Source organism: Pollicipes pollicipes, unplaced genomic scaffold (assembly GCF_011947565.3).
Source record: "Pollicipes pollicipes isolate AB1234 unplaced genomic scaffold, Ppol_2.1 Scaffold_6686;HRSCAF=7923_pilon_pilon_pilon, whole genome shotgun sequence".
Lineage (NCBI taxonomy): Eukaryota > Metazoa > Arthropoda > Thecostraca > Pollicipedomorpha > Pollicipedidae > Pollicipes > Pollicipes pollicipes.
Window position 1 is genome coordinate 22,379,246 of NW_023596921.1, and position 16,696 is coordinate 22,395,941.

Consider the following 16,696-nt stretch of genomic DNA (forward strand, 5'->3'; position numbering starts at 1 on the left):
CAAAGCTGCGGTGTGCTCACCTGTCCGAACATGACGTCACGGTTCACTCAGCATTTGTGGAACTTATGAGGACAGCGTATGCGCAAGCTTGCCGTCGACTCTGTCGGTACAGTGCACAACGGCCACGTGGGGCGTTGATGGGATTGCTTTTTCTCTGAAAAATCAGCGAATGGAGATTTTGTCACGGCATCCTCTAGTGTAGGTGATTTGATGCCGCCATAACTCTCGCCTGGCTCTCATGTCAACATGTGCAGTGGCTGTGGTAACTGTAGTATGATGATGCTGTATGTGGTTAAGTCTCTGCTTCTCCCTGCTGGGTACTTTTAAGCACTTAATGAAATTTAAGCGGGCGACTCAGGTATAGACACTCATGATTTCATAACGTTTTGGTTTCGTAGCTAAATCGTATATAAATACATTTGATTAAAAGATAAGAGGCAGTCTTATGGAATTACCGTTCATTTACATAAGCACTCTAAACATGCTGGTAACATCCTTCGCGTTCGTTTGCAAGCACAACACCAGTTTTTGGGATGTCAGCTATTTCCGACCCTCGAGGTGCAAGACACCAGTGTGGTATAAACATCCGCGAGATTTTTAGGCCTGAAATGGCTTCATTAATTTCCCGTGCAATCAGTGTGGTCATGTTGGCTGTCATGTTGGCTTGCTGCGACACTCTTGGCAAAGCCGGCCTTTGTGTCTCTCCCCGTGGCGTCATGCGGTGGGCCCCGATCGGCCAGCACATCCTCTTTGGTTCACCGCTGGTCCCTTGCTATAAGTAGCTGCTAATCTCTTACGATGGCTTGCCATGGCTTCACGGTGACGCCGTGACGCCATCCAGTGAGTCAGGCAGCCGTGTGGCGCTCGGTGTCCCCTCAGTCTTAACCACCCGCGACCAGCAGGCGGGGAGGAGACGCGGTGCCGAGAACCGCCGGAGCTGATACGGCAGGGAGGAGGGACGCCACGATGGGTCTCCGGGGAACGCCGACGCTGGCTGGTCGGGCTGCTCTCCCTCGGCGGTGTAGCGGATGGAGCGCCGGCCCGGACCCACAGCCGATGGCAGACGGATGGGATTCGAAATTCGTCAAGTGGGTTCAGTTCTCGCCTAAGGTGTACTTCATCGGCAAGGGGCGGAAGACTTAGCGAGCGGGCGGCCGTGAGGTTGCATTGCGTGGCACATTATAATTAATCGGCTCTAGTAGGTCGACAGGTTGGGGCAAAATTATACAATAGTTTGGACCACTTGGATGGCAGCATCAGTGCCAGTGCAGCAAGCTGCGCTGGGAAGGGACTCTGATCTCCAGTCCAGCTAAATAAATAATGCATGCGGCTAAGTTGGGAAGCGTTACAAACGCAAAAGCCAAACCACACTCCGTCGGCGTCGCACGCCTGTGCAGTACACATGCACACGTATTGCAGTGCGCCTCCCCATTGCGTGCGTCTCCGCCATCCGCGCGACTCGATTGTCGCAGCCACCCGATCTCGGGCCGGCAGTGTGCTGGCCCTCATGCCTCGTCCGTGTTGACTGCTGTGTCGGCCAGGAAGCCGTCCCAGGTGGGATTCCCGGCTTCAGTGACGGTCGCAGCAAGATGTACAGATGCCTCGTACCCGCCGTATCCGAGGCTGTATCAATACAGCTGCTCCTGGTTTTAGGTTGTGCCACCACAGCTGATCCGGGGCTGTGCCACCGCACCGGTGTGTCAATTTTTGTAACTGATTTAAGGCTGAGCCGAAGGCCTGACGACCTCCCCCCCCCCTTCCTCCCCCCATCCCCCACCCCGAGTTTTTTCAACTGATTTAGCCCGCTGTATTTTGACGAAGGACAAGTTGCATTTAATAGTCCCTAATTCAAGCAGCATTATGGTCATGCAGGGACGATTCCAGAGGAGGAAGGGTGAAGACACCAGAGTCACGTGCCCCCTCTGATCGGAAAGCAGACGAATCCAGAGGGGGAGGGGTGGCGACACCAGAGTCATGTGCCTACTCTGATCGGAAAGCAGACGAATCCAGAGGGGGAGGGGTGGCGACACCAGAGTCACGTGCCCCCTCTGATCGGAAAGCAGACGAATCCAGAGGGGGAGGGGTGGCGACACCAGAGTCACGTGCCCCCTCTGATCGGAAAGCAGACGAATCCAGAGGGGGGGGGGGGGCGGAGACACCAGAGTCACGTGCCCACTCTTGTCGGAAAGCCCCGCTAGACGTCGTCTTGGGGCGCCGAAGCGCTCTTCTATGGTGGCTTTCCGAGACGGCATGTATTTGTGGTTGGGTGGGCGGGGACAGGGTTAGCTGTGAGGAACTTGGTCATTCTCATACTCCAGAGGTGTGTAAAGTTTATTGCATCGTGTATTCGCTCAGGCGTTACAATTTGTATCTCGCTGAGAGAGGAAGTGCGACTTTTTTATTACGAGGTTTGTGGTGTTTTAGTGTTGGCTGGTGCTGCGCTATACACGACTTATATACATTTATATGGGGTGGTAAGCATTCGCCCACATGAGCGGCTCTAGCTACAGGTTTTGGGGACCAAGCCATTTTGCCAAATTACGCAACCCACTCCGCATTTCTTCTTGTCATTGGGGTTGGGTCACAGTGTCTGCCATTAAAACAGCACTACTGTATTTATGTGAATAACTATATAAGATAGGCCAGCGGCGCACAAAAATTTTGGACCAGGTTTGGCATCGTACCGCATTTTTCACCTTAGCTTCATGTAATGGTGTAAACAATCTATATCGACCAGTACTTAAGTTGTTATGCGCATTTGCGAGGAGCATTATACATATAGATAAGGCAGTACTGTTAGCCTTATTCCTTGTAGAATAGCCAGGAGAAAGGAGAGATAGATGCATTGATATTTCGGCTATATACCTTTATCGAAAAAATGCCAGTAGTCTGATATTCGTTTCGATTCGCTTCGTAGTTCTTGTAGAATAACTAGGAGGAGAGAGAGATAGATGTATTGATATTTCGGCTGCATGTCTTTACCTAAACAAATGTTAATAGTCTGATATGTATTTCGATAAAAGCATACGGTCGAAATATCAACACATTATATCTCCTTTCTCTTGATTGTTTTTACGAGGAATAGGGCTAACGGTATTGTTTTAGCTTGTTTAGACCAATGTCGTATGCCATTGATACGCGCTCGGGTGGGGGGTCAAATTGACCCGCCCCCCCCCCCCGAAGGTTGCTTTCAGAATTTTTCCGAACGGCACGGCATAGCCGTGCGAAATTTTGCGTAGTTGTAGACAATTGAATAGCGGATCGTTTGGCATCACAAATTTATGTTCACCTTGTACGGTCGCTGACCTATGAAAGGCCAAAGTCAGGCCATGGTTTCAACGAAGGCAGTTTCTAGGGAATCCTTTAATCTGATCCAACAACGGAGTGTTAGACGAAATCATACATCTCTGAGATGCTTTCTTAGGCAACACAACAGTTGAATGAGCAAATTACCTTGACGTGAGGTCAGGTTCGAAGGTTAGACCAAGGTCAAAACCAACCTGATTTGTTACCCTAGGACTTGTTGTATGGGATAGTTTCTGGTGCTCATTTCGAATTTATTGATAGCAGGAACCTTATTATGCATCTTCCATGGACTTCTTAGAGGTCAGAATAGGTCATTGACCTAAAGTGACCCAGGCCAACGTTTTGTTTTAAGAACATACTCCCTAGCGTAATCTTTCTCGCTTAGTCAAATGTAAATCTTAAAACAATCTTGTGTGATTTTAGTCACCTTGACTTTCAAAAGGTCAAACAAGGTCACTGACCTTGAATAGGCATGAGGCCTTTTGCTTAGAATTGGTTATCTAGGTTCTGGGGGCACTTTGGAGACCAACCTGGAACTTGACCTTGTTTGACCTTATTTGACCCAAAGGCCACGATCTAGGAACCTGAAACTTTGACCTAAGTGAGTTCACGTACAGGTCAACACATTCGGTGTATTTGGTGTCTCTATCTTTCTTAGCTCCCGAGATCTCAGGGGGATCAAACTGACCACCCGGGCGAAGGGCATCTAGCCGGCCACCCGCGCGCGTGTTAAGACTTAAATAAAACTGTTTCGATTAGGTCGATCAGTATGCGATCCAGAGACAACGGTGAGCATGAGCTTGTTGTAACTGTGGTGTAGAATATGCATGTGTTCTTAGCAGGACCACGCACTTTCCTTGACATTTAATTGCCTTTGTGTGCCCGAGGCGCGCGTAAATGTCCGTTGAATGAATGAATGCAGAAACCTTACTTTATATGCTTTCGGGGAGCTATCCTCCCCTCCCCTCAAGTACACAATGCTGAGTTAAGCTCGTTTATTGCTCTCCTGAGCCCCTTCCCCTTTTCAATTGATGTGCGACAAAAAATGGATTTGTTCTTTCTCATGATACTTAAAAGCAAAGAAATTATCATCCGAATGAAAACAATGTTGGATTCCTAATCCATCATAAGAAGCAGACAAAATGGTGCTTGGCATGAAAGATGCCACGAGACCGATAAAACGGCGGTGTAAATATCATCTGCAGGCTCGGAGAAAAACCTCTGATCTTTCCTTTCACGCACAAAAAAATACACGGTCAAATATAAACTGGTTTACCCGAATATCTTAACATAACCTCCTTTGCAGGAAACTATTTTGAGGTTGCGTGCTCAAGTTATCCCGCCGCACCTTCCATGACGTCACTATGCGTGAGAATCACGGAAGAAAGTCTTTGAGTGACGAATAGTTCCAACTTTTCTTACACTTTTGTAATATCCCAGACAATTTGGGGCAAGCCGTAGCGGTAGTGATTTGGCGTTTTGGAGCGCGTCTGCATTTTGGCTATTTGGGGGCTATTTGGCACCCACTTGGAGCAAGGCAACATTGGAGAAGGGGGGGGGGGGGCGGGGCGCACCCACAAACTAGTACAAATTGACACCCATGTTACAGCAGCTGGTCCGAGTTTGTACCACTGCAGCTGGCCTGAGTTTGTACCACTGCAGCTGGTCCGAGGTTGTACCACTGCAGCTGGTCCGAGTTTGTACCACTGCAGCTGGCCCGAGTTTGTACCGCTGCAGCTGGTCCGAGGTTGTACCACTGCAGCTGATCCGAGGCTGCACCACTGCAGCTGGTCCGAGGTTGTACCACTGCAGCTGGTCCGAGGTTGTACCACTGCAGCTGGCCCGAGGCTGTACCACTGCAGCTGGTCCGAGGTTGTACCACTGCAGCTGGTCTGGCACGCTGTCGGTGCAGCTTGTCCGAGGCTGCACTCCACTGCAGCTGGTTTGGGGTTGTTCGCGTGCCTGCTGTCCAGCCGTCGGCCCGGACAGCCACTGCATTCACTGAATCACGTCTCCTCTGCTCCGATGCATTAGGGGACCGAACATGCATCTGCACTCCTGGGATGAACGTGCATTACATGTTCCGATGGCCGCTTGCGCAAGTCCCCACGCCGTTTTTTGGGGGGCGCTGAGGGCCGCTTTAGTATGGAAGCGTTGGGCCGGCGTCGTAGACGACGAAAATTTGTACCGTTCGCAAATCTCGGCATTGTGACATGCTTCTTGAGAATCAGCGTTAGGAACGTGGGCAATACAGCTTCTGGAATGCTGTCTTACTTGCACGCTACCTGCCAGGTGATCGCGCTCTCAGTTTCTGAAAAGAATTGTTGGGCACATACCATTGATTTCGGCTGGTAATTTTGGGGTATCAGATTTTCTATTTCTTGATTATTTTTATCATGATTTTTTTATTTTTCCGCACCGCCGCATTGTTTTTTTATAGACGTATTGTAAGCCAGTTGACCTTCCTCGCCACCATGTGTGGAAAAATTTGTTGATGTCTCTTTAGAGTGAACTTCAGTGGAACTTAAAAAGCGGTGTTTGATTGCGTCTTATGATACATGTTACCTTTCCCTGGTACATGAAGGCTGATACATTTCTACACCTGTCAGCGCTGGGTAGATACATCTCGCTCCGCGCGGCAGCCGCGTATCTTCCCTTTCGGGAGCGCCCGTGCTCACCGCAGCGCCGCGACATGGGGCAGCGCCGGCGCATATTGCCTATCGCTGGGCGATGACTTCTCTGTTGAAAGCGTGGCCTTGCCCTGCCTTCGAGTGCCCACACCTGTGCCTGGCTGCGGCCGCGCCTGCCGACCGGCGTGGGACGTCTCAGGGGGAGCTCCCCGCCGGTCACAGCGCGGGGGCGCGTCGCCCGGTGCCGCGAGCCATTGCTGGCTTCGCAAACATCGGATCCCCTGCGTGGAGCGTGCTCTAGCCGCGCCCGCACAGGCCCGACGCAGCTCCGTTTCCGTGTGCTGCTAGCTCTGGGTCAGGGGATGCGAGCGGGTCACCAGAGTGTTTGAGGTCACTGTCAGAGGTCACCAGCGACGCAGCAACGTGTGCCGGTCACTGCCCAGATCAGTCACTACACCTGATTGTAAGACTGTGGTGCAGGACGGTGAACCCGCCAGTGAAGTCATGGTTCTGTGGTGTACGCGGGTGTACAGTGCACTCGCAGTGTAAAAATTCAAAGCGGTGGTTTTGGACAAAATATCAAAGCAAAACATCACCTCACTTGGTGTGTTTACATAATCAGTTAAGAGCAGTAGTACACGCTGCTGTTAGATTCACCTCCTATTGGCTTCCGTACGGTCCCGTATCCGCTTACCAGTTTTACAAAAACCTTGCGATGTGTATTATTACTCTAGTATCAGCATCACAGCGTCGGGGGTCGCAGTCGGGAGGAGTATGCAGTCGGGGGTAATAGCTATTTTAAAGGCATATTTGTATTGCATTTATGGAATGACAACCAAAATATGCCAGTCGATTCCCATAAACGTCAGTGATGAAAAATGAGAACAGGCTGGGGTTTCAATACGCCTTAGTGTTTTATGCTGTTTGTTGCAATCTGGATGTAGCGTAACAAATGTCCAGATGTAATAAGATTGCTTTTTAACACAAAACTGATTCATCGGGAAAGTCGCACGGCAAAATGGGCACCGCGCGATATCTGGTGAATAATCATTCGCTAGAGTATTAGCGTTTCCTTCTAAGTTCGGTGAGGTAGGTGCGCATGGGGCGCTGGGCTGCAGCGTTACATGTTTGACTCTGGGCCGACTGCGCAGTTCCATTTCCGTGTGTCGCAAGCGCCAGGCCCCGTTTAATGATCCGGCCAGTGCGCAGATTAACGAAGCGTCGACCAGTGCCTGGACAGCGTGTCTCCGTGTCGTTCCACATCCTGTTTGTCCGCCATAGTTTCCAGTGTCCTTGCTTTCTCGTACACTCGCTTCGTTGCCTTACTGCTACACCACTATTAACCAGTTACTAATTTCCCACCCGAATTAATTAAAGTAATCAAAGTGCCACCAACCAGGATAAATCAGAACTAAGCACTGATGACATGCCTCAACTTCTCATATCCCCTGTTCGCCGAACCCACGCTCAGCCAGTCGCGCACAGTGTCAACACACACACAGACAGACACACAAACACATGCTGTCCCGTTTTGTCGGGCGCGCGCCTATAAGGGCCATCGCATCCAGCGAGGACATATAAGGCGGGGTCGTATGCGGCCGGGCCGCCCGGCGCGGCTCAGAGGCCGCCCGGCTGCTCGGCACGGCGAGAGTAGCGCCGCCGCCTCCGACCGCGCCAGTCGGCCGCGCGCCGAGACCGTGCACCCGCCCGTGCACGCCTGTGCACGCGCCACTGTGACTCATGCCGGCACGCGCGCCGCACAGGCGCGGAATGCGTGTTTGTGAGCGCGGAGAACGGATCCATACCGGGAGGACTGTGGGGGAGGGGAAGAGAGGGGCGGGGAACTGTGTACCCCGTCTGTGGGCGGCTGTGGAGGGCTTGGTGCCGGCCGGTGCGAAGCTGACGGAAGTGGCGGCGCAGTGACTGCTCTGATTGGTCCGGGCGTCCGGGGTGTTGTTGCAGGCGCAGGCTCACGCGTGGGCTGTGAAGGTGAATGATGTCTGCCGCTGAGGAGTAGAGGAGGAGAGAGATGCTGAGCACGCTGATTTGGGAGCTACTTGATGTGTAAGAACAAAGCTCACGAACTTGGTTCTTACACGTACGTGCTCAAAATTCGGCTTGGGATTGTGCATGGCTGGACGCAAGTAGACGAGCAACATCTCTGTGATCCGACACTTTGTTTTAAGTGGTCATTCATTGAAAATATTTCGTATGATTTTATGACGCTGTCAATGGTGACAGCATGTTCGAAGATATTCCTTGACAACCTCCCACGCATAGCACGAAATGCAGTTGTCAATGTCCGTCAAGCTGGGGCATGTAGCGCTTGATTCGTACTTTCAAAAGCATGTGCTTGTGCTTGCAACGACTTAGTTGGTGTGAGATTCTAGAGTAAGGCCATTTGGAGGTGTGTGTCACATTGTGTCAGCGCGTCCCATCAGTCGCGGAAAGTGCCGGTCCGGAATGTCGACCGGGGTCCCGCCCTGACAAAACTAGTTTCCAGAGGCGTCCTTATATGCGGTGACATAATACTAATCATAACAAACATTTCTAAACTTTACCGTGTGTAATATCAGCTGGCGGTGGGGTGGGGGGGGGGGGGGGGAGGGGCATGTGCCGCCCTTTGCACATTCCAGGTCAGGTCCCGAGGGACCTGGGGGCGGCCCGGGACTGGCGAGCAGGGGTCTCATTGGAGGGCCCAAAGGGCCGCTTGGAAGTCGTGTTAAAGGATCCCGGCCCGCTGGGCAGGGTCGCCAACTCATCAGCCAGAGGGCCTCTTGCGCCGACCGAGGGCGCCCTGGCAAGATAGGGGCCTCTATGCCGGTCTGATACCACCAATACTGAACACTCTACTTCGTGTCAGTCTGAGCCCTGGGGACTTTTTCCTAAGCAGTGACAAGGCCGAGGCCCACAAATGTCAATGAAGGTTTCTTGAAATATATGTTTTTTACTTAAAAAATACGAAAGATAACAACCAAAGGCCCCAAAGTAAAATAGTGGAAAGGCCCTGTGTTAGTCAGGAGCCTTTAAGAGAAGAACCTCGGCCTGTTTTAGCCAGTTACCCGATAACTTGAACTGAAGTCCTTGCGCCAATTATTGGAGCCTCCACACCGGTAACGAAGCGTTTCCGTCAGTGAAGTCCCTGTGTTGAACTGGAGGCCACTGACCTGGCATTCTGGCATTCGGATCGAACAGGGGGTCAGGGCCAGCGTGTCGGGTCAGTAGAATAGTACCCGCTAGATACATCAGACTGAAACGGGAAGGTCCTTCAGCCCCACACCGGGGAATGTTATGTGCCTCCTAGTGCTCTTCCCGTGGGGCGCCTGCTCGATAAGGTTCACGGTCTAATGAGTGTTTAATAGCGTGGGTCGAAACCTGATCAATAAGTTGCCTTGACATGGCCAACACATGTGTGTCTCTTGGACGCCAAGTCCATCCTTTTACACGACCGTTTCGGGAAAATAGTATGTTAACAGTTTTGGGCATGCGCGCTCGTAATCTGAGCCTATCGGAACCTCGGCGATCAAAAACTTACCGAAGCCCGGTGTTGCGGTCCGCATGGGACCTAACGGTGTTAGTTGCTGCAGCTAACGCGAGGTGTCGGACGGAGGCAGTGCGAGAATGACCATATGAAGGCAAGCGATGCTCCGAACGCCTTTGAAATAAATTTGCACCGCTCAATAGTTAAACCAGCAAAACTTCATCTTCTATTGCCGTGTGGCTTCCGTTTCAGTTTCATCAGGCGACAGATAAAGATAAAGTGGCGAAGTTTGGGCTCTATCGAAAAGTGGACGAAATCCAGGGGATTATTGGCGGGTGGCTTTCATCCGCTGAATTTCATATGTGCGATGTGGAGGCTGATCATCCGAACAGCTTAGCACCTACAGCTGCAAGAACAACAGAGACTCCACCATCGCGTCAAGAACTTGTGGTGCTGCAAATGACAATGCGCTCAGAGCATCAGGTTTTAATTGTGCGGGTGACACCCTCAACCCGGACTACCTTCCACGCCTTGGAATCGATTTCTTAAAGCACACGAGAGTACCTTTTGTCCGATGCGTGGTCATTTTCGCCAGTTCATTCGAAGACACCTGGTGTTGGTGGCAGGGCCAGCGTCTCGCCGCCTGTGGAGCCTCTAACGCCAGACATGGATATGACATGCACGTACGGGGTGGTTGCTTTTGCTTTGATTTGGATCAAAGCCCTTTCGGCGAGGAATGACCGCTTCAGGGCCATGGGATGGAAGGAGAAGGGATAATGGCGTGACAAACCGCACACAGCTGGGTCCATCCGGCCAAACTTTGCTTGCACACGGACCCCCATACGGGATGTGTTGGGATATTTAAGGGGATATTTAAGCATATCTTGAGGTATTTAAGTACGATATTTATCCCACCAGGGAATATTTAAGCCCTCGCATGGCTGGTGTGCGTGGCTTTCCCCGGATAGATGAGGCGTCGTGGTGATCAGGATAAAGCTAGAAAGAGGAAAGATGGGGCACTGCTCTTGCCTGTGAGCACGCGTATGGTCAAAACAATGTTATGCCTTTTCACCTACCTTGTTTGAAGGAGAGAACACGTCCCTCTGCTAACCTGCTGTGTGGTCATTTAAAGTCTGATTCCGGAATTGTATTGCCTTAACTGCAAAATAGAGGCCAGATTGGATCTTCTAGTGGCCTGTGGTTTCTGTTCAAGATAAAGAGACACCAAATAAGCACGGTACGGAGACAGTTGGGTCACTTAAGATTAAGTGGGCGAGATCCGGCTGATTGTCTTATGGAGGGGGGGGGGGGGCGCTTCTCACCAGCAGCGGGGTACTTGTCAGCCTTGTGCCCCTGCTTACCAAGATTCTGGCTGCTTCCCGGGTCGGCCGGTATATTTGAGGTTCTGCCGCTGAACCCAGCGTGAAGGAATGACGGGAGAATTACAATGGCGATGTTTTGCATTCACATTCGAGTAAAATTCGAATAAAAGAAGCACGTACGCGCAAGTTTCAACGCTCGCCAGCGATGTGCTTGAGCGGCATTCTGCTGCGCGTCTGCCCGCGCCTGGATGACGATAGCGTTTCGGAACAGTCCGGCAGCGATCCGTCGCAGGCAGATATTTGCTCAGCCGGCTGGTGTGTACAGTTTTTGCCCGGTCGCCTCGGCGTCCTGGCCGGCCTCGCGGCGCATCCCGCGTGTCGACCAGCGCGTCACATTTGCGCCGGGCGTGGTCGTGACCCTGCGCCCCGCTGGTTACTGTCCGACGCCCGTCGGAACCGCCGGCGTCACCCAGGAGCAGTCAGTGACACCGCTGGGCACAGGCGTTAGGCGTTAGCGTCGCAAACTGCGTCACTTGAGTTGAGCTCGGGATGCCTCCCTGTTCACTCTCCACGGGCAGGCCTCAGGCGGGCGAAGCGGACGCCGGTGCGCTCGAATTCGATGGCGTGGTGTGGGCGTGGCCGGCCCGTGCTCGTCACCCGCCGGTTGACTGCCGGCGGCAGGCAGCTGCGGTCGGGGGCGACCGGGCGGTACTTCCCCGCACGGCCTGGGGCGTGGCCCGGCCGACCAGGCGCTGTGGCTCTGGGAGCACCGACCGCAGCCCGAGCCTCGCCGGCCGGCCGCACTGGCTCAGCCCGGACGGGGCGGACCTGACGCGATGGCCCGACCCGGCGCTCCCTAGCTTCCTGGGGCCGCACGGGCTCGGGCGGGACGGGGGCGGACCCGACGCGACGGCCCGGCGCGGCGCTCCCCCGCTGCCTGGGGTCGCACGGGCTCGGCCGGGATGGGGCGAACCCGACGCGACGGCCCGGCCCGGCGCTCCCTAGCTGCCTGGGGTCGCACTGGCTCGGCCCGGACGGGGCGGACCCGACGCGACGGCCCGGCGCGGCGCTCCCCGGCCGCCTGGGGCCGCACTGGCCCGGTCGGGACGGGGCAGACCTGACGCCAGTGGCCCGGCCCAGCCCAGTGTTACTGTCCGGCCCGACAGAATGAGGAGCCTATGACGAAACCGCAGATATATAACGCATGTAGATAGTTCTAATGAGCTGAGGAGCAGCCTGGCTTGAAATTAGACGGGGCTTCGCTGCCGGCTCAAATGAAGTGCGCAGTGCAGACAGTGCGCAGTTCCGGACAGCGTTTTGTAGCTCCCCAGCTTTGGTCGTTGGTGCGGTTGTAAGGGGTGGCGGTATTTACAAGACGCATTACATTTCCGGCATAACGCATAGTATTTCAAATCTTTGACGGCTGAAATCCAGAGACGGACGTACGTTACCACTGTTGGACGCCTGGCATGGATTGTCACAGCAGGAGCTGACCGCGCCCTGTCTGTGCCGCAGGTGGAGCCGGTGCATCAGACGTTGACACTGGACCGCAGGTCACGGAGGCCGCGGCTGCGTACCGTCCGGACCGACGCCGACCTGAGAGGTCAGCCGATCCGCCGTGTCCGGTGCCCGACCTCGGGAGCCGTGACATTGGTGGCGCCGCGTGGCGCCCGAAGGCACTCTGGCACCCGCCACCGCGTCAGGGTATCTGGAGCGGCATCGGAGTGCTTGCCACCCCATCAGGATGTCTACTATGCGGTCACAGTGTCTGCCATCCTTCAGAGCGTGCGTTACCCCGCCAGTGTTTGCTACCCAGATAGAGTGTCTGCCCCCCCCCCCCCTCCCGTCAGTGTCTGTCATCCCGTCGCAGTGTCTGCCATCCCGTCTGGTATGCCTGCTACCCCGTCAGTGTTTGCCATCCCGTCGCAGTGTCCGCCGTCCCGTCTGGTATGCCTGCCACCCCGTCAATGTTTGCCATCCCGTCGCAGCGTGTGTCATCTCGTTCGAGTGTCGGTCGCCCCGTCAGAGCCTCCGCCCCTGTGACCTCCCCGTGTCCCGCGGGGTCCGCCGACCCTTTGACCCCATCTCGCCGACGGACGGCACGCCCGGCGATCGTTAGCACCCCGTGACCCGGACTAAATCGGGAAAGTGCCCCCAACTGCCGCCGCGGCCCCTCCAGCCGGCGTCGGTGGGCGTGCCGGTATCGCGCCACCAGCCCGCCCCTCCCCTCCCCCGTGGGCTATTTCTAAACGCCAACAAGGCTTATTTCCCGTCAGATTTTGATAGCTTTAGATCGCGTTGCCGGACTAGTACAAGGTCCTGGATATAGACCGGGCACCGCTCTTCCGCTCTGCGCCTGCTAGGAGTGTGTCGAGGGCCTCACGCTCCTGGCATTGTGGTTCGTTTGCTCGCTGAACATATAATGCTGTCAGGGACCGCTATCCTTGCGGTGAAGAGACAGCGCAGAGCACATATGGCAGGTGTATTGCAAACGATTCAACAGGTAGGCATGGCAATTTTGTAATCAGCGTAAGGAATCATTTGCTTGTGTCCTGTTTCGTGGGCTGCGCATTTGACCGCTCGTGGCCAGAGGGACACTCGCCAGAGTCACAGCTCTGCCGTCTGGATGCGCTCCAGCGCTGCCATGTCGAGCGCTCCGTCACTGCTGACCGCTCGTGGACCCGTGTGACGGCTGCGTCACTGCTGACCGCTCGTGGACTCGTGTGACGGCTGCATCGGTGCTGACCGCTCGTGGACCCGTGTGACGGCTGCGTCGCTGCTGACCGCTCGTGGACCCGTGTAACGGCTGCGTCACTGCTGACCGCTCGTGGACCCGTGTGACGGCTGCATCGGTGCTGACCGCTCGTGGACCTGCGTGACGGCTGCGCAGCTGTTGACCACTCGTCGACCCTTGTGACGACTGCGTCAGTGCTGACCGCTCGTGGACCCGTGTGACGGCTGCGTCACTGCTGACCGTTCGTCGACCCTTGTGACGACTGCGTCAGTGCTGACCGCTCGTGGACCTGCGTGACGGCTGCGCAGCTGTTGACCACTCGTCGACCCTTGTGACGACTGCGTCAGTGCTGACCGCTCGTGGACCCGTGTGACGGCTGCGTCACTGCTGACCGTTCGTCGACCCTTGTGACGACTGCGTCAGTGCTGACCGCTCGTGGACCTGCGTGACGGTGCGCAGCTGTTGACCACTCGTCGACCCTTGTGACGACTGCGTCAGTGCTGACCGCTCGTGGACCCGTGTGACGACTGCGTCACTGCTGACCGTTCGTCGACCCTTGTGACGACTGCGTCAGTGCTGACCGCTCGTGGACCCGTGTGACGACTGCGTCACTGCTGACCGCTCGTCGACCCTTGTGACGACTGCGTCACTGCTGACCGCTCGTGGACCCGTGTGACGACTGCATCGGTGCTGACCGCTCGTGGCCCCACGTGACGGCTCTGTCTCTGTGCGTGTGTTGCAGCCCGGCTGTGCGGTAACGTGCGGACGCGGCTGACCAGCGGCGGCTTCTCGCTCCAGCCGCTGCCAGAGGAGAGACCTTCCTCGGCCGTGAGTTCCCCGGCCTCCGGTCGCCGCATGCCTGCCTTGGGGCAGCGCTCTCCGGACGCTGTGAGATAGCGGAAACTGCTGACTGTGGCCCTGCACATCGCCTGGTTATGTGTCGCTTTTGGTCCTGCACAGTGTGTGCTTAGCTTTGGTCACCCCACGGCTTCCGTTTGTCCTCCTACTCAGTGTCTCTGTGGTATTAGCACTAACACGATCAATTTATGTGAACACCTGAGCTGGCATTTCACCCACCTGACCTTTTTGACGACCTTTCCTCGGCATTCTCCATTCGTCTTCACATTCCCCACGCGGCGGACTCTGAAACTTCAGGCTCACTTCAATCCAGGCCAGCGAACGCCGTCGCGCCGCCGACCACACGCGCCAGGATTGCCTGACCCGCCGGTCAGCCGCTCCGCCGGCAGTCGCGCCGGCCGCCGATTTCCCAGCGGAGTGCTCCTCCCACAACGCGCGCAGGCGGGCATCGGATCAGACCGGTGTCGGCTTCGGCTGGCCTCATCTGCACGGACGCGCTCCTGCCAGATCCCCGCCCGGCACGCGGCCGTGGTGTGACGCGGGCGCATGCCTATCCGCGCCGTCGTGACGCTGCCGGCCGCCGAAGGGCTCCAACGCGGCCCCGGTGTTGCCTCAGCTGCCCCTTCTGTGCCCTATCGTGTGGTGTGGACTAGTAGCCGTGGGGTGTGTCAGCGGGCGTAGCAACTGGCGTCCGGCATATGTGAGGGCTCGGTGTCGGGTCAATGCTTTGTCCGTTCCGGTCCGCTTCAGTCCGTTCCAGTCCGTTCCGAGCGGTTCCGGTCCGTTTCGACTGTATTTGGCCCGTGCAGTGTCGTTCCAGTCGCGTTCCGGTCCGAACTTATCCGTTTCTATTCGTCCCGGTACAGTCAGGTCCAGTCGGTTTGGATCCGTGCAAGTCTGATCTGGGCTTATCATTTCCGTTCCTGTCCAGACGGTTCCGTCCCATCCTGGTTTGGCCGTTCCACGCTGTTCCACCTCGTTCCATTATTCAATTTCCATTTCGTTAGTTGGGGGCCGTTTGGGTCCATGGCAGTCCGCTCGTCGGCCAAGTCCTGGCAGCTGAGTGAGCCGTCCTCTCGCTCGCTTCAGCAGGGCAGCCACGTGGTTGACTTGGTCGATGACGACGACGACCAGTACGCGCGCGAGGACCGCACACTGGGCCTCTCCATGTCCTCGTTCAACAGCCGGAAGGACTCCGGTATCCGCAGTCGGCGCAGTAGCATCCAGGCCGAGGTGAGAGGCGCCGGGAGCCGCAGTCGGCGCAGTAGCATCCAGGTCAAGGTGAGAGGCGTCGGGAGCCGCAGTCGGCGCAGTAGCATTCAGGCCGAGGTGAGAGGCGTCGGGAGCCGCAGTCGGCGCAGTAGCATTCAGGCCGAGGTGAGAGGCGCCGGGAGCCGCAGTCGGTGCAGTAGCATCCAGGCCGAGGTGAGAGGCCCCGGGAGCCGCAGTCGGCGCGGTAACATTCAGGCCGAGGTGAGAGGCGTCGGGAGCCGCAGTCGGCGTAGTGGCATCCAGGCCGAGGTGAGAGGCGCCGGGAGCCGCAGTCGGCGTAATAGCATCCAGGCTGAGGTGAGAGGCGCCGGGAGCCGCAGTCGGTACAGTAGCATCCAGGCCGAGGTGAGAGGCCCCGGGAGCCGCAGTCGGCGCGGTAACATTCAGGCCGAGGTGAGAGGCGCCAGGAGCCGCAGTCGGCGTAGTGGCATCCAGGCCGAGGTGAGAGGCGCCGGGAGCCGCAGTCGGCGTAGTGGCATCCAGGCCGAGGTGAGAGGCGCCGGAAGCCGCAGTCGGCGTAGTGGCATCCAGGCCGAGGTGAGAGGCGCCGGGAGCCGCAGTCGGCGTAGTGGCATCCAGGCCGAGGTGAGAGGCGCCGGGAGCCGCAGTCGGCGTAGTGGCATCCAGGCCGAGGTGAGAGGCGCCAGGAGCCGCAGTCGGCGTAGTGGCATCCAGGCCGAGGTGAGAGACGCCGTGAGCCAGGCCGAGGTGAGAGGCGCCGGTAGCCGCGAGGCGGCGCGCTGCGTCGACAGCGAAGTGGCCGGCGGGCCTGTCGGTGATATTACGTCTGAGGCTCACACGAGAGATGAGCAATTTGGAGGGATTGACTTAATCCGGCGGCGTCTGAGAAGCCGCCCTCCTGTAATGGAACTCAGAGGAGTTCGGTACGGACGAACTCGAAGCTCTGCCGAGAGCGATCGGCCCATGTCAGGACTGTACCCTCCGGAAATTGGATCAACTTTGCGTCGAGAAACCGAAACTAAACCACGAGGCAACCACGAGCACTGCATCTCAATTGTATTTCGTGACGCGCGGATTAGGCTGTTGTCAGAAACAGGCAAGTTTGCCTTGTTTTGAATAGCCATATCAGTAA

The 16,696-nt window shown here is 56.1% G+C and overlaps 1 protein-coding gene across 1 annotated transcript in view; it reads left to right on the forward strand.

Moving 5' to 3' along the window:
* LOC119108067 (adenylate cyclase type 9) overlaps positions 1-16,696 on the forward strand; it is an 85,945-nt gene that overhangs the window by 24,000 nt on the left and 45,249 nt on the right. Inside the window, exons 4-6 of the mRNA XM_037231646.1 lie at positions 12,255-12,342; positions 14,216-14,301; positions 15,421-15,558. Of these exons, the coding sequence (XP_037087541.1) occupies positions 12,255-12,342; positions 14,216-14,301; positions 15,421-15,558 (312 nt within the window). The remainder of the gene's footprint in view (positions 1-12,254; positions 12,343-14,215; positions 14,302-15,420; positions 15,559-16,696) is intronic.